The 27593-nt window shown below is 43.6% G+C and overlaps 2 protein-coding genes across 2 annotated transcripts; both read left to right on the plus strand.

The window, feature by feature from the left end:
• The first annotated feature begins 3588 nt into the window (after nt 1–3588).
• LOC142826095 (maestro heat-like repeat-containing protein family member 2B) lies at nt 3589–10669 on the plus strand. Its single transcript, XM_075918529.1, has 5 exons — nt 3589–3832; nt 5246–5355; nt 7461–7613; nt 8825–8979; nt 10498–10669. The coding sequence occupies exons 2-5, from the start codon at nt 5347–5349 to the stop codon at nt 10667–10669; spliced, it is 489 nt and encodes a 162-aa protein (XP_075774644.1). The 5' UTR covers nt 3589–3832; nt 5246–5346.
• Nucleotides 10670–19951: 9282 nt separating this feature from the next.
• Nucleotides 19952–27040, plus strand: LOC142826096 (maestro heat-like repeat-containing protein family member 2B). The gene is made up of 5 exons (XM_075918530.1): nt 19952–20195; nt 21613–21722; nt 23828–23980; nt 25196–25350; nt 26869–27040. Exons 2-5 carry the CDS (start codon nt 21714–21716, stop codon nt 27038–27040), a joined length of 489 nt encoding a protein of 162 aa, XP_075774645.1. The 5' UTR covers nt 19952–20195; nt 21613–21713.
• The last annotated feature ends 553 nt before the right edge of the window (nt 27041–27593 follow it).

Raw genomic sequence — 27593 nt, forward strand, 5'->3', positions numbered from 1 at the left:
TAGAAACTTGTATTATCTGAGTACTTCAAAATGATAATGTAGTATCTGAGTGCCTCAAAACTCTTTAAAAGTATGTATCCCTACAATACCCCTGTGAGGCAGGGAAACACTATTAGTCCCATTTTGCAAAGAGGAAACTGATGCACAGAAGGCCTAAGTGACTTGCCCAACATCATCTAGGAAGTCTTTGAGGGTGCAGGAAATTGAACTGCAACCTCCTAAGTCCTAGGCTGCTAACTACTGGAGCATCCTCCCTCTCCACAGCCTTGCTATAACGTCTGTGTCATATTTCACATTTATGCTAAGTCGCTATTTTAGAGGCTCATCTGGTGGTTCTAGGAATCTGTTTGTGCCCCAAAATCTTTCTACACCCCACCTAGGGAAGGAGTCACAAACGTGGGTTTTCAAGGTCTGCCTAGAGAGGCCTCATGAAAGCTGCCAATCAGAGCCCAGCTGGCTCAGATATATGGAGCTACAGGGCTTTATTAGGTCAGTTCCTTTCAGGAAGTGGAGGGCCAAGAAAGGATGCTATTCTCTGGCCAAACCAATTCACAGGGGTTTATTTCAGGCAGCATTTTCTGAAGCTGAATTTGCAGAGAGAGAGTCCTTACGAGCCTTCAACATATAATTAGAGGGAGAAACTGAAAGTGGCCCCATAGGAAGAACCCAAGGAAAAAGTAGCAATGAACTGAAATGAAGCAATGACTCGCTGCTATTTCTAGGTTGGAACCAAGAGTAGTGGGCAGGCCCAGGTTCCCCAGTGGCATAAACCCGATGAAGGGGACAAGGCTTATGGAGAGGTTGAACAAAGAACAGAATATAAAGGATCCAGAGTTGGGGCTGAAGACCCTAGTGAGGGCAACAGGACCTAAAAGGCATTTGTTTGGACTTTGGGACTTGGCCAGAGGGCTGAGCCATGGAAGACTCACTAAGATCGACTGGCAGGATGCACCTGGGCGAGAAAAGGACTGTGGTATCAAATGCAGTCACTGAGAGGCTCTCAAGGGATGAGCAATCACCCATTATAGCGCCTAAAAGGAAAAATCCATGTTTTTAACACAGTACTCATTCATATAGAATAATAAATTACAGTGTATTACGTGTCTCCTCAAATTATATTCGCTATCTTAATGAACATATTAGAGCTAATGGACATGTTGATTTTCTTTCAGCTAATGACTGATCCCATACTCAGGGAGAAGAAGATCCTTAAGTCTGTCTTACATATCTTAGAAGAAAGGTCACGTGACAATAACAGCATTGTCCGTCAAATGGCTGTAAGAGGCCTAGGCAATTTAGTCTATGGGGCACCTGAGAAGGTAAGATAGAATACTGAATACAATGCAGCATAACTAGAGAAACTAAAGGAAACAATTGCTCAGGATTTACAGAGGCCATGCACAATGCACTAGGCCAACTTCTGCTCTCTCATACCCCTGGAACCTCTTTGCAGTCAATACACAGCAGGTTTGTTCCCTTGGTAAGCTGGGCATAAGGAAACAATATGTACTTAATATGATCATATGTAAATGTATACTCCTAGGAATGAAGAGTGTAGGCTTTATTTCCAAGATGAGAGAGATTCTATTCCAGGAAACAGAGACACTAAAAAACTCAAATCATGATAGATAATCAGCTGAACGTAAGCGCCCAGTACAAAGCTGTGACCAAAAGAGCTGAGGTGATCCTCAGAGGCATAGACAGAGGGATTCTGAATAAGAATAAAGAAGTTATTTTACCTCTGCTTATGGCACTGGTGTGAGAACTGCTAGAATACTATGTCAGGATCATGCCTGCAATTCAAGAAGGATGCTGATAAATTGGAGAAGAGTCACAAGAATTTTCAAAGGGCTAGAAAATGTGCCTTTAGATTCAATGGTGGGGGGGAATGAAGCTAAACTAATTCAGACTGATAGTAAGGCATACATTTTAATGGTAATTTTAATCATTGGAACCATTTACCAAGGGTTGTGGTGGGGTCTCTATCAGTAGCAACTTTAAAAACAAGATGGGCTGTTTTTCTAAAAGAGGTGCTCTAGTCCAGGGGTCTCCAAACTAATAAACTGACTTCAGTGGGAGCTTTGGATGCTCAAGGATGCAGCTGGACTGAAGGATTAGAGCTAGAATCTGATCAGTGATATTCGTGTAAAGCCAGGGTAATGCCCCTGACTTCAGTGGCATTATTTTGGATTTACACAAGTGTAACAGAGTCCAGAATCTGATTCTGGATATTTACATCTGACAGTGCGACCTACATTACTTAGACCTCGGGCAAGTCAGTGAAAATTCTGACAACACAATCTTTCAGTGAAATGCTCTTGTATAAGGAAGCACATCTTTTTTATAAATAGACTCTTGATACAATTGCAGTGCCGCTTGTTAAGTTATTGTGGTCACACATAGGTTGGCTGTGTCAGTGTCATAGATGCATTCCTATACTCTCAGGCTGTTAAAGTTGAAGCAAAATGAAGGACAATGTAGCACTTTAAAGACTAACAAGATGGTTTATTAGATGATGAGCTTTCGTGGGCCAGACCCACTTCCTGATCTGAGGAAGTGGGTCTGGCCCACGAAAGCTCATCATCTAATAAACCATCTTAAAAAAAAATAAAAATAAATAAATCTTGTTAGTCTTTAAAGTGCTACATTGTCCTGCATTTGCTTCAGCTACCCCAGACTAACACAGCTACATTTCTATCGCTGTTAAAGTTGAATTTCTATTTCTATTTAATCAGATAAGAACATAAAACATGAATGGCCATTCTGGATCCCCCAGACAAATGGTTCATGTAGCCTGTCTTCTGACAGTGGTGGGTGTTACATGCATCAGAGGGAACAAACAGAACAAGGCAATTGTTGAGTGATCTCTCCCCTGTTGTCCAGTCCCAGCCCCAGGCAGTCAGAGATATAGGGACACCCATATCATGCATCTCTGATCATCTTATATGGCTCTATCATACCCACCTGTAAGCATCTCTTTTCTAAGATGAATGGTCCCAGTCCTTTTAACTTCTCCTTGTATGACTTGTCCCATATCCCATATCATTTTTGTTGCTTTTCTCTGAACTTTTTCCAATTATAACCTAACTTTATTTAAGTTGGAGGACTACAATTGCTTGCAATATTCAAGGTGTGGGTGTACCATGGATTTGAAACAGTGGCATGATGATATTTATCATATTATTATTCATCCCGGGTATGTCTACACTACCCCGCTAGTTCGAACTAGCGGGGTAATGTATGCATACCGCACTTGCTAATGAAGCCCGGGATTTGAATTTCCCGGGCTTCATTAGCATAAGCGGGGAGCCGCCATTTTTTAATCCCCGCTGCTTCTAACCCCGTGTAGCGCGGCTACACGGGGCTCGAACTAGGTAGTTCGGACTAGGGTGCCTATTCCGAACTACCGGTACACCTCGTTTCACCGGTGTAGACATACCCCCCTTTTCCTAGTGGTTCCTAACATACCATTAGCATTTTTAACTGCAGCTGCATGTTGAACAGATGTTTTTAGAGGACTATCCACAATGACTCTGAGATTTTTCTTGAGTGCTACAGCTAATTTAGACCCCATCAATTTGCATGTACAACAAGGATTATGTTTTCCAATGTGCCGTACCCAGGTACAGTAATGGAGTTCACAATAAGGAAGGCAAATAATGTCCAGTATAGCCGGAGAACTTTCATTCTTCATTCTTTTAAAATTAGCCTCAGGAAACTTTTCATCAGATTGGATCTCTGATTGGGCTGTTAGCACCATATACCTGTGCTTCAGTTACAACATCGCGTCAGAGGGTGGTTGACTGTATCAACTGTCTTCTCAATATACAAGGTGAGGAGACCATGAGCAGGTGTAAGTAACTCTTCACTTTCTTTCATTGTTGTAATGACCATTTTTTCCATCTGTAATTCTTTCTGTCTTGTTAGCGACACTTATATAACAGAACGATTGGGGCCTTGTAAGTACATTGCTGGAAGAGAACTGCACAAATAATAAATAATCTGCAAATATTAGAGGGTGGACAAAATATAGCACACAGGCCAGATCTGCCCTTCTCCCCAGAATTTCTGTCTGGAGCGCTCAGCTGATTAGCAAGCATGCCAGCAGCATGTGTTCAGCTGCCCCTCTCCGACCTTGCTCCATCCTATCTGCTGCTAGTGGTGTGTGGAGGGGAGGTGAGCAGGGAGACGTGCAGAAGTCAGGGTGACCCCTTTGCCCCTGTCATCATCTCTGCAGAGCAGAGTTTGGGGAGAGGGACACATACAATAGTGCTGCTCCAGTCTGAAGTATGGTGAGTAACGGAGTGCCTATCTAAAGAGGCAGTGCACTGTTTCTAAGATTTCTCTGGCAGCCAGCATGTCCCTCTCTCTCTCTCTCTCTCTCTCTCTCTCTCTCTCTCTCTCTCACACACACACACATTGTCTCACACACACTCTCTCCCCCGCCATATGCCCATATGCCCCCGCTCTGCAGAGTGGGGTGGGGAGAGGGAGATGACAGAGCAGGACAGCTTTCCCTTAAAGAGACAGTTCATGATTTAGAAGTGAGCGAAGATCCTGGGTTTCCTACCTAAGCTTTTGGTCAGCCCCATCTCTTTTACAATGAGAGTTCAGTGGAGGGATTCTCCTCCAAATCAGAACCTCAGATCAATCTACATGAGTTGTGCTTGACTATGAGATTAGATTTAAATACTGAGAGCAGAGTGGCTACTGAAACCAGATATACAGAGAAAGATGCTCCACACAGAATACAGTGCCTGTTTAATCCTGTATAAATCACAATGAATCACATGCCATTACTGTTAACTTTCAGACATAGGGGCTACGTCTAGACTACATCCCTTTTTCGGAGGGATAAGGGATCTTTCGGAAAAGGCTTAATTTTCCGCAAGATCAGCATCTAGACTGGCGCTTTTCTCCGGCAAAGCTCTGTGCCGAAAAAAGCTGCAGCCATTTTTATGCTAATGAAGCAGGGGAGATTTAAATCCCCGCTTCATTAGCAATTGCGATACGTCTAATTTACATCCCTTTTCCGAAAAAGGGATGCAGTCTAGACATAGCCTGACGGTAAAATTCTGACTCCGTTAAAGTCAACAAGAATTTCGTCATTGGCTTTAGTGGGGCCAAAATTTCACACACAGCTGGTAATAACATACCCCATAGATCCTCCTGTATGATTATCTATGGATCAGAGGTTCAGTTTTATTAAATGTTGCCATACTTTTTCTCCTTTTCTCTATCCTAGGTCAGTGCACTAACCTGGGGTCAGCAGAGGAGGAGCTGAGTTGTCTCCGTGAGGCACTAACAACTCCAGACCCTGAGGCTCTGTTTCAAGCATCTTCCAAAATGGCTAAGGTAACAAACACTAGGTGACTGTCCTAGTGGCTGTGCACCATTCATTTTCCCTTGTCCAGAGGACTGGAAAAGGGCAAATCTAGTGCCCATCTATAAAAAGGGAAATAAGAACAACCCAGGAAACTACAGACCAGTTAGTTTAACTTCTGTGCCTGGGAAGATAATGGAGCAAGTAATTAAGGAAATTGTCTGTAAACACTTGGAAAGTGGCAAGGTGATAGGGAACAGCCAGCCTGGATTTGTAAAGAACAAATCATGTCAAACCAAACTGATAGTTTTCTTTGATAGGATAACGAGTCTTGTGGATAAGGGAGAAGTGGTGGATGTGGTATACCTAGACTTTAGTAAGGCATTTGATACAGTCTCGCATGATATTCTTATCAATAAACCAGGTAAATACAACTTAGATGGGGCTACTATAAGGTGGGTGCATAACTGGCTGGATAACCATACTCAGAGAGTAGTTATTAATGGTTCACAATCCTGCTGGAAAGGCATAACAAGTGGGGTTCCACAGGGGTCTGTTTTGGAACCGGCTTTGTTCAATATCTTCATCAACGATTTAGATATTGATATAGAAAGTACGCTTATTAAGTTTGCAGATGATACCAAGCTGGGAGGGGTTGCGACTAATCTGCAGGATAGGGTCACTAATTCAAAATGACTTGGACAAATTGGAGAAATGGTCTGAGGTAAATAGGATGAAGTTTAAGACAAATGCCAAGTTCTCCACTTAGGAAGGAACAATCAGTTTCATACATACAGAATGGGAAACGACTGTCTGGGAAGGAGTACGGCAGAAAGGGATCTAGGGGTTATAGTGGACCACAAGTTGAATATGAGTCAGCAGTGTGATGCCGTTGCAAAGAAAGCAAACATAATTCTGAGATGCATTAACAGGGGTGTTGTGAGCAAGACATGAGAAGTCATTCTTCCGCTCTACTCTGCGCTGGTTAGGCCTCAATTGGAGTATTGTGTTCAGTTCTGAGCACCGCATTTCAAGAAAGATGTGGAGAAATTGTAGAGGGTCCAGAGAAGAGCAACGAGAATGATGAAAGGTCTAGAGAACATGACCTATGAGGGAAGGCTGAAGGAATTAGGTTTGCTTAGTTTAGAAAAGAGAAGATCGAGGGGGAACATGATAGCAGTTTTCAGATATATAAAAGGGTGTCATAAGGAGGAGGGAGAAAACTTGTTCATCTTGGCCTCTGAAGATAGAACAAGAAGCAATGGGCTTAAACTGCAGCAAGGGAGATTTAGATTGGACATTAGGAAAAAGTTCCTAATTGTCAGGGTAGTCAAACACTGGAATAAATTGCCCAGGGAGGTTGTGGAATCTCCATTTCTGGAGATATTTAAGAGTAGGTTAGATAAATGTCTATCAGGGATGGTCTAGACAGTATTTGGTCCTGCCATGAGGGCAGGGGATTGGACTCGATGAACTCTCAAGGTCCCTTCCAGTCCTAGTATTCTATGATTCTATGATTGTTTTATGCTTTTGTGATGTCTTTCCACACTTGGAGCGAGCTATGGGAGTGAGGCATTCATGGGTAATCAGTAACATGCTTTTCATAGGTATATGCTATGAATGCCATGTAAAAAACAAACAGATTCCAGACAGTTGCATGAACATGCCCATGCATGTGCGCGCGCACATCCATCCATCCATCCATCCATCCATCCATCCATCCATCCAGGGGGAAAATATGTGAGCGGGACATCAAGCTGAGAAACCAGTCTTGGCACCTTGTGTGTTTACCTGAACCTATATTTGTGTGCATGCATCTCTTTGCATATTTTTATATTTTGTGAAAAGATGTCATGTACATAATAGAATATAAACTGGAAATTTACATCCTGTTTGTCCCATACAATGTTGTGCTAACTGTACAACCTAAGATCTAACCTGATATTATTAGTGTAGAATAGAGATGTGGTAGCTAGAAAGATTACAGAGAAAATTTTAATTGCCTTGCCAGATATGAGCCCAATTAGCAATTTGCTGATGAATACATTATTTTCCAATACAGCTCTTAGGCCTCCTTTCTTAAAAGTACTGGAGCCGACTATCATTGCAATCTTTCCTGTTTTTGATCTGTCCACAGGTGGTTAGTAAGTACTTTCCCTCTGAACAAGCCACAGATTTTATTGAGGCCATACTGGATCGTATGCTGTCTGCTAGCCCCTCCTGTGCCACAGCAGCCGGTCTGTGGATGAAGATCATCCTGAAGGAGTGTGGAGGTGCCATGCTGGATGAGGTAAAATAGAAGCTGGAGAGGTTTTTCTGGCTAACCTGCAGGCTTTCAGGTCTTTGCCATCATTTGCAGTGAACACAAGTCTTGCTGTTTCTCCCCCTGGGATTGGAAGTTAATTCCATATGTGTTCCTATCCTGAGTCAGGCAATGGGGGAATCATCAGCAGAAGACAGAGATAATCTAACAGTACATCTGCACTAGCTCGTTAGTTCGAGCTCGGTAGGGTAATGAGGCCAAGCGGAGTTGCAAATGAAGCCCGAGATTTAAATATCCCGGGCTTCATTTGCATGTTCCCTGGCGCCACCATTTTTAAATCCCCCTTACTCCAAACTCCGTGCCCGCGGCTACATGCGGCATGGACTAGGTAGTTCAAATTAAAGATCCTAATTCGAACTACCGTTACTCTTCATGGAATTAGGATCTTTAATTAGAACTACCTACTCAGTGCCGCGTGTAGCTGCGGGCACGGAGTTCGGATTAAGGAGGATTTTAAAATGGCAGCACCCAGGAACATGCAAATGAAGCCCAGGATATTTAAATCCTGGGCTTCATTTGCAACTCTGCTTGCCCTCATTACCCTACCTAGCTCGAACTAACGAGCTAGTGTAGCCGTACCCCAAGGGAAAAGGAAGATGCTTGATTCTTTGTCTATCTTGTTGTCACAGTTTCCAGCCATGAAAGGCTTGGAAAAATTAGACTCCGAGTAAAATGCAAAAAGAGAATATCCGGCCCCAAGAGACAAGCTAAGTGAACTACATCTTAGGGCCTCAGATAATGAGGGGTCTCTAAAAATACCCCCAAATTACTAGTTTTTACTTGCCTCTTTGCCTATAGATAGATAGATAGATAGATAGATAGATAGATAGATAGATAGATAGATAGATAGATAGATAGATAACTTTATTATTTCTATTTTCATTGTCCTTTCTGTTAGAATAATACATGTTTTTTTGGAAATGCAATGAGGCCTCTTTAACTTGACATAGCTTAGGGCCTCAGCATGTCTTAACCCGGTGTTGCAGCCAGGTATGGGCAGAGATATGCATAATGTTTGTGGGTTAAATCTATGCAGCCATGTCGAAATACTTGTTTTTTGAAGGGAGGATTTTCTACAAGAACAGCAAATTGCTAAACGACTAAATAAACGTTTTGGCTCTGCAGAATGAATGGAGAGAATGGAAAAGGGACATTTTTTCTGGTTTTATTCTGTCCAGGTGCCAGACATCCTGAGTAGAATATATATTCATATGCCTACCATCAAGCAGGGTAGCTTGAGGCAGTTCCTGGTGGAGGCAGTGTCCATTCTAGCTCACCATCACCTAGAGGCAGTGATCTTCAGCCTCCTCATCAAACGTCTGCCGATGGACAGGTATATACTGCTCCTTACAGTGTTCATTTTGGTAACCATGGATCCCACAGCTTCACTGGAAGATGTAAGGCTTCATTTAAGCCACAGACAGTTTGAGATAATTCCTAAAGGTTAATAGCTTGGGTCTTTCTGCAGAAAGGTCCAAGACCATGTCAAGGTGGGTGCAGGGAGAAATTAAGTTTCATTCTGTTTCCATTAATTAATAGTTGCTTTGGCATCCTAAAGACTTCCCTTTACTGGCATCACTGGAGTGGACTTTTGCCTCTCCAGACCCCTGAACTAACATCACCCTGGAAATTGCCAGTGACTGTTCGTTTTCTGGTAGCATGAAAGCTTCAAATCCAAATTCCTGGCTGATTAGCAAGGATAGGGCACCAGGCTTTTGGTATCAGGAAGGGTATGGCTGCTGGAATGGAGTTGTCATTCTTGGTACTTAAAGACAGGGCGGTAAGCATATCTATCATTTCATTCAAACATCCCTAGCTGAATTATCAGTCATCTGTGCTGGAATCTAAGAACATAAGAACGGCTGTAGTGGGTCAGACCAAATGTCCATCTAGCCCAGGATCCTGTCTTCAGACAGTGGCCAATGCCAGGTGCCCCATAGGGAGTGAACAGAACATGCCCATTCTGGCAAATAGAGGCCAGGGAATGCCATTTGTGAAGAGGTCATGGGCTAGCCACAAATATTTGTTCTCATAGTTGTACATCCAGTTAGTAGGAAGATCATTTTTCTTTCTTCAACTTGTCTCCCAGGCCCTAGATCTTTGGGCATCACATGCTCATGATTCCATATCTACTGAGAAGTAGGAAAACAGGAACTGTGATTAGAGCTCTGTGTCCTTTCCTTCTGAAGTCTAGCATTAATGGCTATGGTGCAGTAAGGCTAAGGTTGTGTCTATACAGCACCCTAAACTTGAAATAAGATGCACAATTTGCACTCTGCAAATTGCGTATCATATTTTGCATAGCCTATTTTGAAATGTGGCGCTTCTACACAGCACCAAATGTCGAAATAATGTGCTATTTCAAGCCATCCCTTATCCCTCATGCAACAAAGTTTATTGGGATGGCAAAATAGTGTGCCCATTATTTTGAAAAATATTTCAAAATAACGGGCTGCTTGTGTAAATGTGGGGTAGCTATTTCGGGATACCTCCAGGATCCCAAAATAGTCATGCACTGTAGAAATGTAACCTGAAATGTAACTTAACTTAGTTCTGTAACTAGAAACTCAATATGTAAAACATGAGGACCATATAAGGAGGACAGCACTCTGAACTTGCTCATCATAGGCAGGGCTTGACAAATAATACAATCTACTCACCCATGGCGTGTAGATTGTAACCTGGAAGAGCCGGGTTCGGGCGATCTGTGCATGCGCAGATCGCCGGACAGCGCGGCTGGTGAGCCCTGATCATAGTCAAGGAGAAAATGTGTTCTTTACTTGAATATGATGCATATAGTCAGAGCCACAAAAGTCTCCAGGGGTCACATATAACTTATGTTAAATTGCAGTGACACCACTGAGCTGTGGAGATCTCTGGGGACAGATCCCTTGCTCGCCCCTCAAGTCCTGAAGGTCCTAATAGAAAGAATAAAGACTCCAACAAGCCAAGAAGGAAGCATGACCTCAGAGACAGAAACTGACCTGAATTTAGCAGCTGCTGAACCTCTCACAGTAAGTTAGATGACAGACATGTATTTCTCTGCCTTGTGACAAACATGCTGATGGAAAGCTAGATGAGTGGTATAATATTGTCATATGGGCACTTCTTTTCTGAAGTCCTGTTTCCTGGATTCCAGCTGTGCTTTCTGTGGAACAACAGATGGCAGATTTAGAGTATGTGGCTGATTCACTTAATAATATCTGGCAATTAGAAAGTCTTTGAATCAGATTTCTTACAGTGCTTTGCAAATGTTTTGTGCAACTCATAACATGCCTTGATAGGTCGTACACATTTTTACAGATATGGGACGCTAAGGCACACATGGAGTGAATTGCTCTCGGTCATTCATCAAGTTAGTGACAGGAGTGAGAATTTAGTCCAGCAGGTATCAGAAGGGGAGAGCGTGTGATAGTGTTAGGAAGAGACCTCTTCTTTTACCATGCTCTCCTTTCAGGCAACATGTGCCATCTTTGAAGTGGTGTCAGCATTGCAGTTGAGCAAAACTGTGCAGGAGCTGTTCCCGGAGTTGTTCACTTTTCTTCTGCAGCAGATCAGCCAAACCCTAGGACAAAAGATGCCTTTGCCCAGGATGAGCAGCCGAAAGAGGTTATTTAAAAAAGGACAACAACTATGTGAGGGCAACCCTTGCAGGTAATTAGAAGAAAGGGAGCAAAACAAAGAGAATCCCAGTACATTTGTGTGACACTCCCCAGGAGTTCTCAGGGTTATGAGGCACCTTACCATCACCTGCTTTTAATATGAGAAAGTCTTGTTTGTGCTTGCTATAGGTCAGTTCCCTGAAACCACCAAGCTCTGGCAACACAAACACTACTATCTAGGCCTCCTCAGGCCTCAGTCTCTTTGTCCTCTCTTTCTGACTACAGCTTAGAGAATCTCTATCAACGGATTCTCCTCTAAGAGAAGTCTCCCTGCGATTTACGTGCATCTCCCCACCAATCGGCTTTCCCCCATCTCTTAGTTTAAAAACTGCTCTACAGCCTTTTAAATGTTTAGTGCCAGTAGTCTGGTTCCACCCTGGTTTAGGTGGAGCCCATCCTTCCTGTATAGGCTCCCCCTCTCCCAAAAGTGTCCCCAGTTCTTGATAAATCCAAACCCCTCTTCCCTACACCATCGTCTCATCCACGCATTGAGACTCTGAAGCTTTGCCTGCCTACCTGGTCCTGCGCATGGAACTGGAAGCATTTCCAAGAATGCCACCATAGAGGTCCTGGATTTCAGTCTCTTTCCTAGCAACCTAAATTTGGCCTCCAGGACATCTCTCCTACCCTTCCCTATGTCATTGATACCTACATGTACCACGACCACCGGCTCCTCCACAGCACTACACATAAGTCTATCTAGATGCCTCTAGCATTTTGTCTCTTTTGCTCTCTGTTTCCCTCAAAAACTCCTGTGGATGTCCCTTTAGGCAGATTCCTTATTAATGGGATAATAGGTTTGTTGATTCTATAGCCCCACTCTAGCCAGGCAATCAGGTACATTTCTATCCAATTAGGCTTTCTCTGGGGAAGCTAATTAGTACTAGTAGTTACCAGAGTACTGACCCCAATTACAAGCTCTCAGCACCCTGTCACATCTCGCTGGACATAGGGCCCCAAAATATCCATTAGTGATCACTAATCTCTCTGTGTCCCAGCTTTTGGGGTCTGGTTGTGTATTTTTTCCATATTACTGTACTGTGCTAGTGCCCATACACCTTGCAGATAGGAGAAAGTGACTGCAAAATATTGTCCATAGCAACACTAGTAATATGAGATGTATGAGACTGAAATACCTCCTGGAATTAAGTCCTTCCAAAAACAGTGGTCCCCAGGACACTGTCAATGGATGAACTGTCAATGAACAACAGACCTGACAAGTAACTCGGGTTTCCTGACTGCTTAGGCTGTGCATTTCTATTGGTTACTACAGTTCTGTGCCTCTTTTCCCCCAGGCTTTCTATTGAAGCATTAGAGGCTGTGCTTCTCAAGGCTATGAATGAGAAGCTGATAAGAACTCTCTGGAAGCAGAAAATTTGGATGCTTCTTGAAAATCTGCAGACTCACCACGAGGGGGTGTGTTTGCTGGTGAGGTAAGAGATCTAGGAGACAGCACTTCATCCTCAGGGATCAGCAACAAATAGAGTGACTGACAGGGAACTTTCAGGTATAGCTTTGTGCGGGGTGCCCTGGGTAAGAAACACAGAGCTTCCATGCGTAGGTTTTAGAGTTGTATGGTCATAGCAGCTAAGCTATTGAAGTGCACAGTCTGCCCCATAAGTGGTTCCTTTTGTCTTCCAGGGTTCTGCAAAGATCTGGACTAATAACAGTGGAGATCATACAGAGCCTCCTTCCCTGGGTAAATTCCCCATCAGAAAACCAGCGAGTCACCAGCACAGCTTTCTTTGCTCAGGTATGAGCAGTTCCACCATTAGGCTGTTATCTGTTGTTTACCTTTCTCTGAGGAATTGTACAGTTCAGTTCATAGGAATTAATTTTAGATAGTAGAATGTGTCCTTTATAAGGAAATCTCATAAGGAACTTCATTACACCTTTCTTAATCATTTTCTCTTTGTTATTTTTGGGGCCTATACTAGCCTAGCCTAGCCTCCTATTCTAGTTGCTGGTTAAGAGAGAGTGAGAAAGATATAGATAGGCTACGTCTACATTGGCAAGATTTTGCGCAAATAGGGTATGTCTACACTACAGCACTAATTCGAATTAACTTAATTCAAATTAGTTAATTCAAAATAAGCTAATTCGAATGAGTGCATTTAGACCTAAAAACTAATTCGAATTAGCATTTTGCTAATTCGAAATAGCATGTCCACATTGAGCGGACCCTGAACCGAAGTTAAGGCTGGCCAGAACCAGTGCCGTCAGGGCATCAGGTTAGGACTTAAGGTGTGGAGCTGCTTCCTCAGGCTAGCCGAGGGCTGTGCTTAAAAGGACCTGACCCCCACCCCGGACAGACAGTTCTCAGGATTCCCCGCTTGCATGTCTAACTCGATGGGGACATCAAAGTAGTCCTGTCTTGGAGTGCCCTGAATGCCCACACTCGGCACATTTCAGCACTCGACCATCAGCCCGTCTGCACTTGCCGCAGGCTGCCATCCGGGGGAGGTCAATCAGGGGGCTATCAGGATCCAGGAGGCCCTACAGGAAAGCTTCCACCCCAAGGAGCCCGCAGAGCCACCCCAGTCCTCCCCATCGGGGGCTCGTGCCCCATTCCTCTCTCACCTCCTTCCACTTACCCTTCCCGAGCCCCTTCTTCCTGATGTAAAAAATAAAGGACACGTGTTCAAAAATAGAAACTCTCTTTATTTAACAAAACTGGGGGTGGGGGGGATTAACCTCTGGGGGACTGGGAAAAGGAGGTGGGAGAGGGGAAGGAAGAGGGTGGGAGAGGGGAGGTGGAAACCTGGGAGGAGGGAGCTGGAAGGGGGAAGCCAGGGGAAGAAGGAGGAGGGGAAGTATAAACCTATGGTACGCCATATCTTCAGAACTGTGTACAGATGTGGTCTTCTCACCTCAAAAAAGATATGGCCTTGGAAAGGGTTCAGAAAAGGGCAAGTACAATGATTAGGGGTTTGGAACAGGTCCCATATGAAGAGAGGCTAAAGAGACTGGGACTTTTCAGCTTAGAAAAGAGGAGACTGAGGGGGGATATGATAGAGGTCTATAAAATCATGAGTGGTGTGGAGAGGGTGCATAAAGAAAAGTTCTTCATTAGTTCCCATAATATAAGGACTAGAGGACACCAAATGAAATGAATGGACATCAGGTTTAAAACTAATAAAAGAAAGTTCTTCTTCACACAAAGTTCTTCTTATAGTCAACCTGTGGAACTCCTTGCCACAGGAGGCTGTGAAGCCTAGAACTATAACAGAGTTTAAAGAGAAGTTAGATAAATTCATGGAGGTTGGGTCTGTGGAGTGCTATTAGCCAGGGGGTAGGAATGGTGTCCCTGGCCTCTGTTTGTGGAAGGCTGAAGATGGATGGCACGAGACAAATCGCTTGGTCATTGTCTTCGGTCCATCCCCTCTGGGGTACCTGGTGTTGGCCGCTGTCGGCAGACAGGCTACTGGACTACATGGACCTTTGGTCTGACCCAGTACGGCCATTCGTATGTTCTTATGTTCTAAGTGCAGGGCTCAGGGTCGGGAGGTCTCACTGGAACAACTTGATTTTCATGCAAACCTGCTCCTGGGTTTGGATGTGGCCTTTGGTGGCCAGGCTGGCAGCTATCCTGCCCTAGACGGCTGCATTCCTGTGCCTAGTGTGGAGGTCGTGGACGCTGGAGGCCTCCCCCCCCAAACCTCGATAATGTCCACGATCTCCACACTAGACCAGGCGGGCGGCTCTTGTGGCCCTGGGCAGGCTCCTAGGAGCTGCCAGCCTGGTCCTGGGAAGAGGCTGAGGGCTGGGTGGCAGCGGGTGGCTGGCTCATGCCATGCCAGGTGCAGGGTCTGCTGGCTGGGTGCTGGCAGGCTTGCCACTGGCACAGGCACTGTAGCCAGACCATGCCCCTTTAAGGGCTCTGGGGCTGGGAGAGGGGCAGAAAAGTTTCCCTGGTTTGGCCCAGAGTGGCCATCAGGGCAACCTGATTAGGGTTAGCCTCCAACTAGTTCGAATTAAGTGGCTACACAGCCCTTAATTTGAACTACTTAATTCGAACGAGGCGTTACTCCTCGTAGAATGAGGTTTACTAGTTCGAATTAAGCGCTCCGCTAGTTCGATTTAAATTCGAACTAGCAGTTTGTATGTATAGCCGCTATTAAAGTTAATTTGAACTAACGGCTGTTAGTTCGAATTAACTTTGTACTGTAGACATACCCATACTTTTAACGCAAGAGTTTTTGCGTTAGAATATTTGCGCAAGAGAGCGTCTACACTGGCATGTGCTGTTGCGCTAAGAGGCGCTTTTCTGCAAAATCATCCGTGCCAGTGTAGACGCTCTCTTGCGCAAGCAAGCTCCGATGGCCATTTTAGCCATTGGGCTTTCTTGCACAAGAAATTAATGTGGCCTGTCTACACTGGCCTCTTGCGCAAGAACAGTTGCACAGGAGGGCTTTTTCCTGAGCGGGAGCATCATAGTTTTTGCGCAAGAAGCACTGATTTTAGACATTAGAATGTCAGTGTTCTTGCGCAAGAACTCCCTGCCAGTGTAGACAGGCAGCTGCTTTTGCGCAAAATCATGCCAATGTAGATGTAGCCATAGAATTTGAATTACTAGACCTTTTCTGACAATTCCTAGGGCTAATACTAACCAACAGCTCCTGATTTTGGCCTAGCTCAGCAAATCTTCTAAATGAATCTAGTGTCCTAATACTATAAAATAAGCAACATACAAATACATTAACATCTATCTTAGATTCTCGTTAATGTAGAATAATAGATTCATAGAACATTAGAACTGGAAGGGATCTTGAGAGGTCTACGAGTCCAATCCCCAGCCATCACGGCAGGACCAAGCACAGTCTAGATCATCCCTGACAGGTGTTTGTCTAACCTGCTTTTAAATATTTCTAGTGATGCAAATTCCACAACCTCCTGAGGCAATTTATTGCAGGGTTTAACCACCCTGACAGGGAGGACGTTTTTCCTGCTGTCCAACCTAAACTTCCCTTGATGTAATTTAAGCTCATTGCTTCTTATCCTATCCTTAGAGGCCAAAGAGAACAATTTTTCTCCATCTTCCTTAAAACATCCTTTTAGAAACTTGTATTATCTGAGTACTTCAAAATGATAATGTAGTATCTGAGTGCCTCAAAACTCTTTAAAAGTATGTATCCCTACAATACCCCTGTGAGGCAGGGAAACACTATTAGTCCCATTTTGCAAAGAGGAAACTGATGCACAGAAGGCCTAAGTGACTTGCCCAACATCATCTAGGAAGTCTTTGAGGGTGCAGGAAATTGAACTGCAACCTCCTAAGTCCTAGGCTGCTAACTACTGGAGCATCCTCCCTCTCCACAGCCTTGCTATAACGTCTGTGTCATATTTCACATTTATGCTAAGTCGCTATTTTAGAGGCTCATCTGGTGGTTCTAGGAATCTGTTTGTGCCCCAAAATCTTTCTACACCCCACCTAGGGAAGGAGTCACAAACGTGGGTTTTCAAGGTCTGCCTAGAGAGGCCTCATGAAAGCTGCCAATCAGAGCCCAGCTGGCTCAGATATATGGAGCTACAGGGCTTTATTAGGTCAGTTCCTTTCAGGAAGTGGAGGGCCAAGAAAGGATGCTATTCTCTGGCCAAACCAATTCACAGGGGTTTATTTCAGGCAGCATTTTCTGAAGCTGAATTTGCAGAGAGAGAGTCCTTACGAGCCTTCAACATATAATTAGAGGGAGAAACTGAAAGTGGCCCCATAGGAAGAACCCAAGGAAAAAGTAGCAATGAACTGAAATGAAGCAATGACTCGCTGCTATTTCTAGGTTGGAACCAAGAGTAGTGGGCAGGCCCAGGTTCCCCAGTGGCATAAACCCGATGAAGGGGACAAGGCTTATGGAGAGGTTGAACAAAGAACAGAATATAAAGGATCCAGAGTTGGGGCTGAAGACCCTAGTGAGGGCAACAGGACCTAAAAGGCATTTGTTTGGACTTTGGGACTTGGCCAGAGGGCTGAGCCATGGAAGACTCACTAAGATCGACTGGCAGGATGCACCTGGGCGAGAAAAGGACTGTGGTATCAAATGCAGTCACTGAGAGGCTCTCAAGGGATGAGCAATCACCCATTATAGCGCCTAAAAGGAAAAATCCATGTTTTTAACACAGTACTCATTCATATAGAATAATAAATTACAGTGTATTACGTGTCTCCTCAAATTATATTCGCTATCTTAATGAACATATTAGAGCTAATGGACATGTTGATTTTCTTTCAGCTAATGACTGATCCCATACTCAGGGAGAAGAAGATCCTTAAGTCTGTCTTACATATCTTAGAAGAAAGGTCACGTGACAATAACAGCATTGTCCGTCAAATGGCTGTAAGAGGCCTAGGCAATTTAGTCTATGGGGCACCTGAGAAGGTAAGATAGAATACTGAATACAATGCAGCATAACTAGAGAAACTAAAGGAAACAATTGCTCAGGATTTACAGAGGCCATGCACAATGCACTAGGCCAACTTCTGCTCTCTCATACCCCTGGAACCTCTTTGCAGTCAATACACAGCAGGTTTGTTCCCTTGGTAAGCTGGGCATAAGGAAACAATATGTACTTAATATGATCATATGTAAATGTATACTCCTAGGAATGAAGAGTGTAGGCTTTATTTCCAAGATGAGAGAGATTCTATTCCAGGAAACAGAGACACTAAAAAACTCAAATCATGATAGATAATCAGCTGAACGTAAGCGCCCAGTACAAAGCTGTGACCAAAAGAGCTGAGGTGATCCTCAGAGGCATAGACAGAGGGATTCTGAATAAGAATAAAGAAGTTATTTTACCTCTGCTTATGGCACTGGTGTGAGAACTGCTAGAATACTATGTCAGGATCATGCCTGCAATTCAAGAAGGATGCTGATAAATTGGAGAAGAGTCACAAGAATTTTCAAAGGGCTAGAAAATGTGCCTTTAGATTCAATGGTGGGGGGGAATGAAGCTAAACTAATTCAGACTGATAGTAAGGCATACATTTTAATGGTAATTTTAATCATTGGAACCATTTACCAAGGGTTGTGGTGGGGTCTCTATCAGTAGCAACTTTAAAAACAAGATGGGCTGTTTTTCTAAAAGAGGTGCTCTAGTCCAGGGGTCTCCAAACTAATAAACTGACTTCAGTGGGAGCTTTGGATGCTCAAGGATGCAGCTGGACTGAAGGATTAGAGCTAGAATCTGATCAGTGATATTCGTGTAAAGCCAGGGTAATGCCCCTGACTTCAGTGGCATTATTTTGGATTTACACAAGTGTAACAGAGTCCAGAATCTGATTCTGGATATTTACATCTGACAGTGCGACCTACATTACTTAGACCTCGGGCAAGTCAGTGAAAATTCTGACAACACAATCTTTCAGTGAAATGCTCTTGTATAAGGAAGCACATCTTTTTTATAAATAGACTCTTGATACAATTGCAGTGCCGCTTGTTAAGTTATTGTGGTCACACATAGGTTGGCTGTGTCAGTGTCATAGATGCATTCCTATACTCTCAGGCTGTTAAAGTTGAAGCAAAATGAAGGACAATGTAGCACTTTAAAGACTAACAAGATGGTTTATTAGATGATGAGCTTTCGTGGGCCAGACCCACTTCCTGATCTGAGGAAGTGGGTCTGGCCCACGAAAGCTCATCATCTAATAAACCATCTTAAAAAAAAATAAAAATAAATAAATCTTGTTAGTCTTTAAAGTGCTACATTGTCCTGCATTTGCTTCAGCTACCCCAGACTAACACAGCTACATTTCTATCGCTGTTAAAGTTGAATTTCTATTTCTATTTAATCAGATAAGAACATAAAACATGAATGGCCATTCTGGATCCCCCAGACAAATGGTTCATGTAGCCTGTCTTCTGACAGTGGTGGGTGTTACATGCATCAGAGGGAACAAACAGAACAAGGCAATTGTTGAGTGATCTCTCCCCTGTTGTCCAGTCCCAGCCCCAGGCAGTCAGAGATATAGGGACACCCATATCATGCATCTCTGATCATCTTATATGGCTCTATCATACCCACCTGTAAGCATCTCTTTTCTAAGATGAATGGTCCCAGTCCTTTTAACTTCTCCTTGTATGACTTGTCCCATATCCCATATCATTTTTGTTGCTTTTCTCTGAACTTTTTCCAATTATAACCTAACTTTATTTAAGTTGGAGGACTACAATTGCTTGCAATATTCAAGGTGTGGGTGTACCATGGATTTGAAACAGTGGCATGATGATATTTATCATATTATTATTCATCCCGGGTATGTCTACACTACCCCGCTAGTTCGAACTAGCGGGGTAATGTATGCATACCGCACTTGCTAATGAAGCCCGGGATTTGAATTTCCCGGGCTTCATTAGCATAAGCGGGGAGCCGCCATTTTTTAATCCCCGCTGCTTCTAACCCCGTGTAGCGCGGCTACACGGGGCTCGAACTAGGTAGTTCGGACTAGGGTGCCTATTCCGAACTACCGGTACACCTCGTTTCACCGGTGTAGACATACCCCCCTTTTCCTAGTGGTTCCTAACATACCATTAGCATTTTTAACTGCAGCTGCATGTTGAACAGATGTTTTTAGAGGACTATCCACAATGACTCTGAGATTTTTCTTGAGTGCTACAGCTAATTTAGACCCCATCAATTTGCATGTACAACAAGGATTATGTTTTCCAATGTGCCGTACCCAGGTACAGTAATGGAGTTCACAATAAGGAAGGCAAATAATGTCCAGTATAGCCGGAGAACTTTCATTCTTCATTCTTTTAAAATTAGCCTCAGGAAACTTTTCATCAGATTGGATCTCTGATTGGGCTGTTAGCACCATATACCTGTGCTTCAGTTACAACATCGCGTCAGAGGGTGGTTGACTGTATCAACTGTCTTCTCAATATACAAGGTGAGGAGACCATGAGCAGGTGTAAGTAACTCTTCACTTTCTTTCATTGTTATAATGACCATTTTTTCCATCTGTAATTCTTTCTGTCTTGTTAGCGACACTTATATAACAGAACGATTGGGGCCTTGTAAGTACATTGCTGGAAGAGAACTGCACAAATAATAAATAATCTGCAAATATTAGAGGGTGGACAAAATATAGCACACAGGCCAGATCTGCCCTTCTCCCCAGAATTTCTGTCTGGAGCGCTCAGCTGATTAGCAAGCATGCCAGCAGCATGTGTTCAGCTGCCCCTCTCCGACCTTGCTCCATCCTATCTGCTGCTAGTGGTGTGTGGAGGGGAGGTGAGCAGGGAGACGTGCAGAAGTCAGGGTGACCCCTTTGCCCCTGTCATCATCTCTGCAGAGCAGAGTTTGGGGAGAGGGACACATACAATAGTGCTGCTCCAGTCTGAAGTATGGTGAGTAACGGAGTGCCTATCTAAAGAGGCAGTGCACTGTTTCTAAGATTTCTCTGGCAGCCAGCATGTCCCTCTCTCTCTCTCTCTCTCTCTCTCTCTCTCTCTCTCTCTCTCTCTCACACACACACACATTGTCTCACACACACTCTCTCCCCCGCCATATGCCCATATGCCCCCGCTCTGCAGAGTGGGGTGGGGAGAGGGAGATGACAGAGCAGGACAGCTTTCCCTTAAAGAGACAGTTCATGATTTAGAAGTGAGCGAAGATCCTGGGTTTCCTACCTAAGCTTTTGGTCAGCCCCATCTCTTTTACAATGAGAGTTCAGTGGAGGGATTCTCCTCCAAATCAGAACCTCAGATCAATCTACATGAGTTGTGCTTGACTATGAGATTAGATTTAAATACTGAGAGCAGAGTGGCTACTGAAACCAGATATACAGAGAAAGATGCTCCACACAGAATACAGTGCCTGTTTAATCCTGTATAAATCACAATGAATCACATGCCATTACTGTTAACTTTCAGACATAGGGGCTACGTCTAGACTACATCCCTTTTTCGGAGGGATAAGGGATCTTTCGGAAAAGGCTTAATTTTCCGCAAGATCAGCATCTAGACTGGCGCTTTTCTCCGGCAAAGCTCTGTGCCGAAAAAAGCTGCAGCCATTTTTATGCTAATGAAGCAGGGGAGATTTAAATCCCCGCTTCATTAGCAATTGCGATACGTCTAATTTACATCCCTTTTCCGAAAAAGGGATGCAGTCTAGACATAGCCTGACGGTAAAATTCTGACTCCGTTAAAGTCAACAAGAATTTCGTCATTGGCTTTAGTGGGGCCAAAATTTCACACACAGCTGGTAATAACATACCCCATAGATCCTCCTGTATGATTATCTATGGATCAGAGGTTCAGTTTTATTAAATGTTGCCATACTTTTTCTCCTTTTCTCTATCCTAGGTCAGTGCACTAACCTGGGGTCAGCAGAGGAGGAGCTGAGTTGTCTCCGTGAGGCACTAACAACTCCAGACCCTGAGGCTCTGTTTCAAGCATCTTCCAAAATGGCTAAGGTAACAAACACTAGGTGACTGTCCTAGTGGCTGTGCACCATTCATTTTCCCTTGTCCAGAGGACTGGAAAAGGGCAAATCTAGTGCCCATCTATAAAAAGGGAAATAAGAACAACCCAGGAAACTACAGACCAGTTAGTTTAACTTCTGTGCCTGGGAAGATAATGGAGCAAGTAATTAAGGAAATTGTCTGTAAACACTTGGAAAGTGGCAAGGTGATAGGGAACAGCCAGCCTGGATTTGTAAAGAACAAATCATGTCAAACCAAACTGATAGTTTTCTTTGATAGGATAACGAGTCTTGTGGATAAGGGAGAAGTGGTGGATGTGGTATACCTAGACTTTAGTAAGGCATTTGATACAGTCTCGCATGATATTCTTATCAATAAACCAGGTAAATACAACTTAGATGGGGCTACTATAAGGTGGGTGCATAACTGGCTGGATAACCATACTCAGAGAGTAGTTATTAATGGTTCACAATCCTGCTGGAAAGGCATAACAAGTGGGGTTCCACAGGGGTCTGTTTTGGAACCGGCTTTGTTCAATATCTTCATCAACGATTTAGATATTGATATAGAAAGTACGCTTATTAAGTTTGCAGATGATACCAAGCTGGGAGGGGTTGCGACTAATCTGCAGGATAGGGTCACTAATTCAAAATGACTTGGACAAATTGGAGAAATGGTCTGAGGTAAATAGGATGAAGTTTAAGACAAATGCCAAGTTCTCCACTTAGGAAGGAACAATCAGTTTCATACATACAGAATGGGAAACGACTGTCTGGGAAGGAGTACGGCAGAAAGGGATCTAGGGGTTATAGTGGACCACAAGTTGAATATGAGTCAGCAGTGTGATGCCGTTGCAAAGAAAGCAAACATAATTCTGAGATGCATTAACAGGGGTGTTGTGAGCAAGACATGAGAAGTCATTCTTCCGCTCTACTCTGCGCTGGTTAGGCCTCAATTGGAGTATTGTGTTCAGTTCTGAGCACCGCATTTCAAGAAAGATGTGGAGAAATTGTAGAGGGTCCAGAGAAGAGCAACGAGAATGATGAAAGGTCTAGAGAACATGACCTATGAGGGAAGGCTGAAGGAATTAGGTTTGCTTAGTTTAGAAAAGAGAAGATCGAGGGGGAACATGATAGCAGTTTTCAGATATATAAAAGGGTGTCATAAGGAGGAGGGAGAAAACTTGTTCATCTTGGCCTCTGAAGATAGAACAAGAAGCAATGGGCTTAAACTGCAGCAAGGGAGATTTAGATTGGACATTAGGAAAAAGTTCCTAATTGTCAGGGTAGTCAAACACTGGAATAAATTGCCCAGGGAGGTTGTGGAATCTCCATTTCTGGAGATATTTAAGAGTAGGTTAGATAAATGTCTATCAGGGATGGTCTAGACAGTATTTGGTCCTGCCATGAGGGCAGGGGATTGGACTCGATGAACTCTCAAGGTCCCTTCCAGTCCTAGTATTCTATGATTCTATGATTGTTTTATGCTTTTGTGATGTCTTTCCACACTTGGAGCGAGCTATGGGAGTGAGGCATTCATGGGTAATCAGTAACATGCTTTTCATAGGTATATGCTATGAATGCCATGTAAAAAACAAACAGATTCCAGACAGTTGCATGAACATGCCCATGCATGTGCGCGCGCACATCCATCCATCCATCCATCCATCCATCCATCCATCCATCCAGGGGGAAAATATGTGAGCGGGACATCAAGCTGAGAAACCAGTCTTGGCACCTTGTGTGTTTACCTGAACCTATATTTGTGTGCATGCATCTCTTTGCATATTTTTATATTTTGTGAAAAGATGTCATGTACATAATAGAATATAAACTGGAAATTTACATCCTGTTTGTCCCATACAATGTTGTGCTAACTGTACAACCTAAGATCTAACCTGATATTATTAGTGTAGAATAGAGATGTGGTAGCTAGAAAGATTACAGAGAAAATTTTAATTGCCTTGCCAGATATGAGCCCAATTAGCAATTTGCTGATGAATACATTATTTTCCAATACAGCTCTTAGGCCTCCTTTCTTAAAAGTACTGGAGCCGACTATCATTGCAATCTTTCCTGTTTTTGATCTGTCCACAGGTGGTTAGTAAGTACTTTCCCTCTGAACAAGCCACAGATTTTATTGAGGCCATACTGGATCGTATGCTGTCTGCTAGCCCCTCCTGTGCCACAGCAGCCGGTCTGTGGATGAAGATCATCCTGAAGGAGTGTGGAGGTGCCATGCTGGATGAGGTAAAATAGAAGCTGGAGAGGTTTTTCTGGCTAACCTGCAGGCTTTCAGGTCTTTGCCATCATTTGCAGTGAACACAAGTCTTGCTGTTTCTCCCCCTGGGATTGGAAGTTAATTCCATATGTGTTCCTATCCTGAGTCAGGCAATGGGGGAATCATCAGCAGAAGACAGAGATAATCTAACAGTACATCTGCACTAGCTCGTTAGTTCGAGCTCGGTAGGGTAATGAGGCCAAGCGGAGTTGCAAATGAAGCCCGAGATTTAAATATCCCGGGCTTCATTTGCATGTTCCCTGGCGCCACCATTTTTAAATCCCCCTTACTCCAAACTCCGTGCCCGCGGCTACATGCGGCATGGACTAGGTAGTTCAAATTAAAGATCCTAATTCGAACTACCGTTACTCTTCATGGAATTAGGATCTTTAATTAGAACTACCTACTCAGTGCCGCGTGTAGCTGCGGGCACGGAGTTCGGATTAAGGAGGATTTTAAAATGGCAGCACCCAGGAACATGCAAATGAAGCCCAGGATATTTAAATCCTGGGCTTCATTTGCAACTCTGCTTGCCCTCATTACCCTACCTAGCTCGAACTAACGAGCTAGTGTAGCCGTACCCCAAGGGAAAAGGAAGATGCTTGATTCTTTGTCTATCTTGTTGTCACAGTTTCCAGCCATGAAAGGCTTGGAAAAATTAGACTCCGAGTAAAATGCAAAAAGAGAATATCCGGCCCCAAGAGACAAGCTAAGTGAACTACATCTTAGGGCCTCAGATAATGAGGGGTCTCTAAAAATACCCCCAAATTACTAGTTTTTACTTGCCTCTTTGCCTATGGATAGATAGATAGATAGATAGATAGATAGATAGATAGATAGATAGATAGATAGATAGATAGATAGATAACTTTATTATTTCTATTTTCATTGTCCTTTCTGTTAGAATAATACATGTTTTTTTGGAAATGCAATGAGGCCTCTTTAACTTGACATAGCTTAGGGCCTCAGCATGTCTTAACCCGGTGTTGCAGCCAGGTATGGGCAGAGATATGCATAATGTTTGTGGGTTAAATCTATGCAGCCATGTCGAAATACTTGTTTTTTGAAGGGAGGATTTTCTACAAGAACAGCAAATTGCTAAACGACTAAATAAACGTTTTGGCTCTGCAGAATGAATGGAGAGAATGGAAAAGGGACATTTTTTCTGGTTTTATTCTGTCCAGGTGCCAGACATCCTGAGTAGAATATATATTCATATGCCTACCATCAAGCAGGGTAGCTTGAGGCAGTTCCTGGTGGAGGCAGTGTCCATTCTAGCTCACCATCACCTAGAGGCAGTGATCTTCAGCCTCCTCATCAAACGTCTGCCGATGGACAGGTATATACTGCTCCTTACAGTGTTCATTTTGGTAACCATGGATCCCACAGCTTCACTGGAAGATGTAAGGCTTCATTTAAGCCACAGACAGTTTGAGATAATTCCTAAAGGTTAATAGCTTGGGTCTTTCTGCAGAAAGGTCCAAGACCATGTCAAGGTGGGTGCAGGGAGAAATTAAGTTTCATTCTGTTTCCATTAATTAATAGTTGCTTTGGCATCCTAAAGACTTCCCTTTACTGGCATCACTGGAGTGGACTTTTGCCTCTCCAGACCCCTGAACTAACATCACCCTGGAAATTGCCAGTGACTGTTCGTTTTCTGGTAGCATGAAAGCTTCAAATCCAAATTCCTGGCTGATTAGCAAGGATAGGGCACCAGGCTTTTGGTATCAGGAAGGGTATGGCTGCTGGAATGGAGTTGTCATTCTTGGTACTTAAAGACAGGGCGGTAAGCATATCTATCATTTCATTCAAACATCCCTAGCTGAATTATCAGTCATCTGTGCTGGAATCTAAGAACATAAGAACGGCTGTAGTGGGTCAGACCAAATGTCCATCTAGCCCAGGATCCTGTCTTCAGACAGTGGCCAATGCCAGGTGCCCCATAGGGAGTGAACAGAACATGCCCATTCTGGCAAATAGAGGCCAGGGAATGCCATTTGTGAAGAGGTCATGGGCTAGCCACAAATATTTGTTCTCATAGTTGTACATCCAGTTAGTAGGAAGATCATTTTTCTTTCTTCAACTTGTCTCCCAGGCCCTAGATCTTTGGGCATCACATGCTCATGATTCCATATCTACTGAGAAGTAGGAAAACAGGAACTGTGATTAGAGCTCTGTGTCCTTTCCTTCTGAAGTCTAGCATTAATGGCTATGGTGCAGTAAGGCTAAGGTTGTGTCTATACAGCACCCTAAACTTGAAATAAGATGCACAATTTGCACTCTGCAAATTGCGTATCATATTTTGCATAGCCTATTTTGAAATGTGGCGCTTCTACACAGCACCAAATGTCGAAATAATGTGCTATTTCAAGCCATCCCTTATCCCTCATGCAACAAAGTTTATTGGGATGGCAAAATAGTGTGCCCATTATTTTGAAAAATATTTCAAAATAACGGGCTGCTTGTGTAAATGTGGGGTAGCTATTTCGGGATACCTCCAGGATCCCAAAATAGTCATGCACTGTAGAAATGTAACCTGAAATGTAACTTAACTTAGTTCTGTAACTAGAAACTCAATATGTAAAACATGAGGACCATATAAGGAGGACAGCACTCTGAACTTGCTCATCATAGGCAGGGCTTGACAAATAATACAATCTACTCACCCATGGCGTGTAGATTGTAACCTGGAAGAGCCGGGTTCGGGCGATCTGTGCATGCGCAGATCGCCGGACAGCGCGGCTGGTGAGCCCTGATCATAGTCAAGGAGAAAATGTGTTCTTTACTTGAATATGATGCATATAGTCAGAGCCACAAAAGTCTCCAGGGGTCACATATAACTTATGTTAAATTGCAGTGACACCACTGAGCTGTGGAGATCTCTGGGGACAGATCCCTTGCTCGCCCCTCAAGTCCTGAAGGTCCTAATAGAAAGAATAAAGACTCCAACAAGCCAAGAAGGAAGCATGACCTCAGAGACAGAAACTGACCTGAATTTAGCAGCTGCTGAACCTCTCACAGTAAGTTAGATGACAGACATGTATTTCTCTGCCTTGTGACAAACATGCTGATGGAAAGCTAGATGAGTGGTATAATATTGTCATATGGGCACTTCTTTTCTGAAGTCCTGTTTCCTGGATTCCAGCTGTGCTTTCTGTGGAACAACAGATGGCAGATTTAGAGTATGTGGCTGATTCACTTAATAATATCTGGCAATTAGAAAGTCTTTGAATCAGATTTCTTACAGTGCTTTGCAAATGTTTTGTGCAACTCATAACATGCCTTGATAGGTCGTACACATTTTTACAGATATGGGACGCTAAGGCACACATGGAGTGAATTGCTCTCGGTCATTCATCAAGTTAGTGACAGGAGTGAGAATTTAGTCCAGCAGGTATCAGAAGGGGAGAGCGTGTGATAGTGTTAGGAAGAGACCTCTTCTTTTACCATGCTCTCCTTTCAGGCAACATGTGCCATCTTTGAAGTGGTGTCAGCATTGCAGTTGAGCAAAACTGTGCAGGAGCTGTTCCCGGAGTTGTTCACTTTTCTTCTGCAGCAGATCAGCCAAACCCTAGGACAAAA

This window comes from Pelodiscus sinensis, unplaced genomic scaffold (genome assembly GCF_049634645.1).
Source record: "Pelodiscus sinensis isolate JC-2024 unplaced genomic scaffold, ASM4963464v1 ctg46, whole genome shotgun sequence".
NCBI classification, from domain to species: Eukaryota; Metazoa; Chordata; order Testudines; family Trionychidae; genus Pelodiscus; species Pelodiscus sinensis.

Coding starts and splice junctions, on each gene's coding strand:
- LOC142826095 (XM_075918529.1), top strand. Junction 7,614..8,824: donor GAGGTGCCATGCTGGATGAG/GTAAAATAGAAG, acceptor TATTCTGTCCAG/GTGCCAGACATCCTGAGTAG. Junction 8,980..10,497: donor AAACGTCTGCCGATGGACAG/GTATATACTGCT, acceptor GTTAAATTGCAG/TGACACCACTGAGCTGTGGA.
- LOC142826096 (XM_075918530.1), top strand. Junction 23,981..25,195: donor GAGGTGCCATGCTGGATGAG/GTAAAATAGAAG, acceptor TATTCTGTCCAG/GTGCCAGACATCCTGAGTAG. Junction 25,351..26,868: donor AAACGTCTGCCGATGGACAG/GTATATACTGCT, acceptor GTTAAATTGCAG/TGACACCACTGAGCTGTGGA.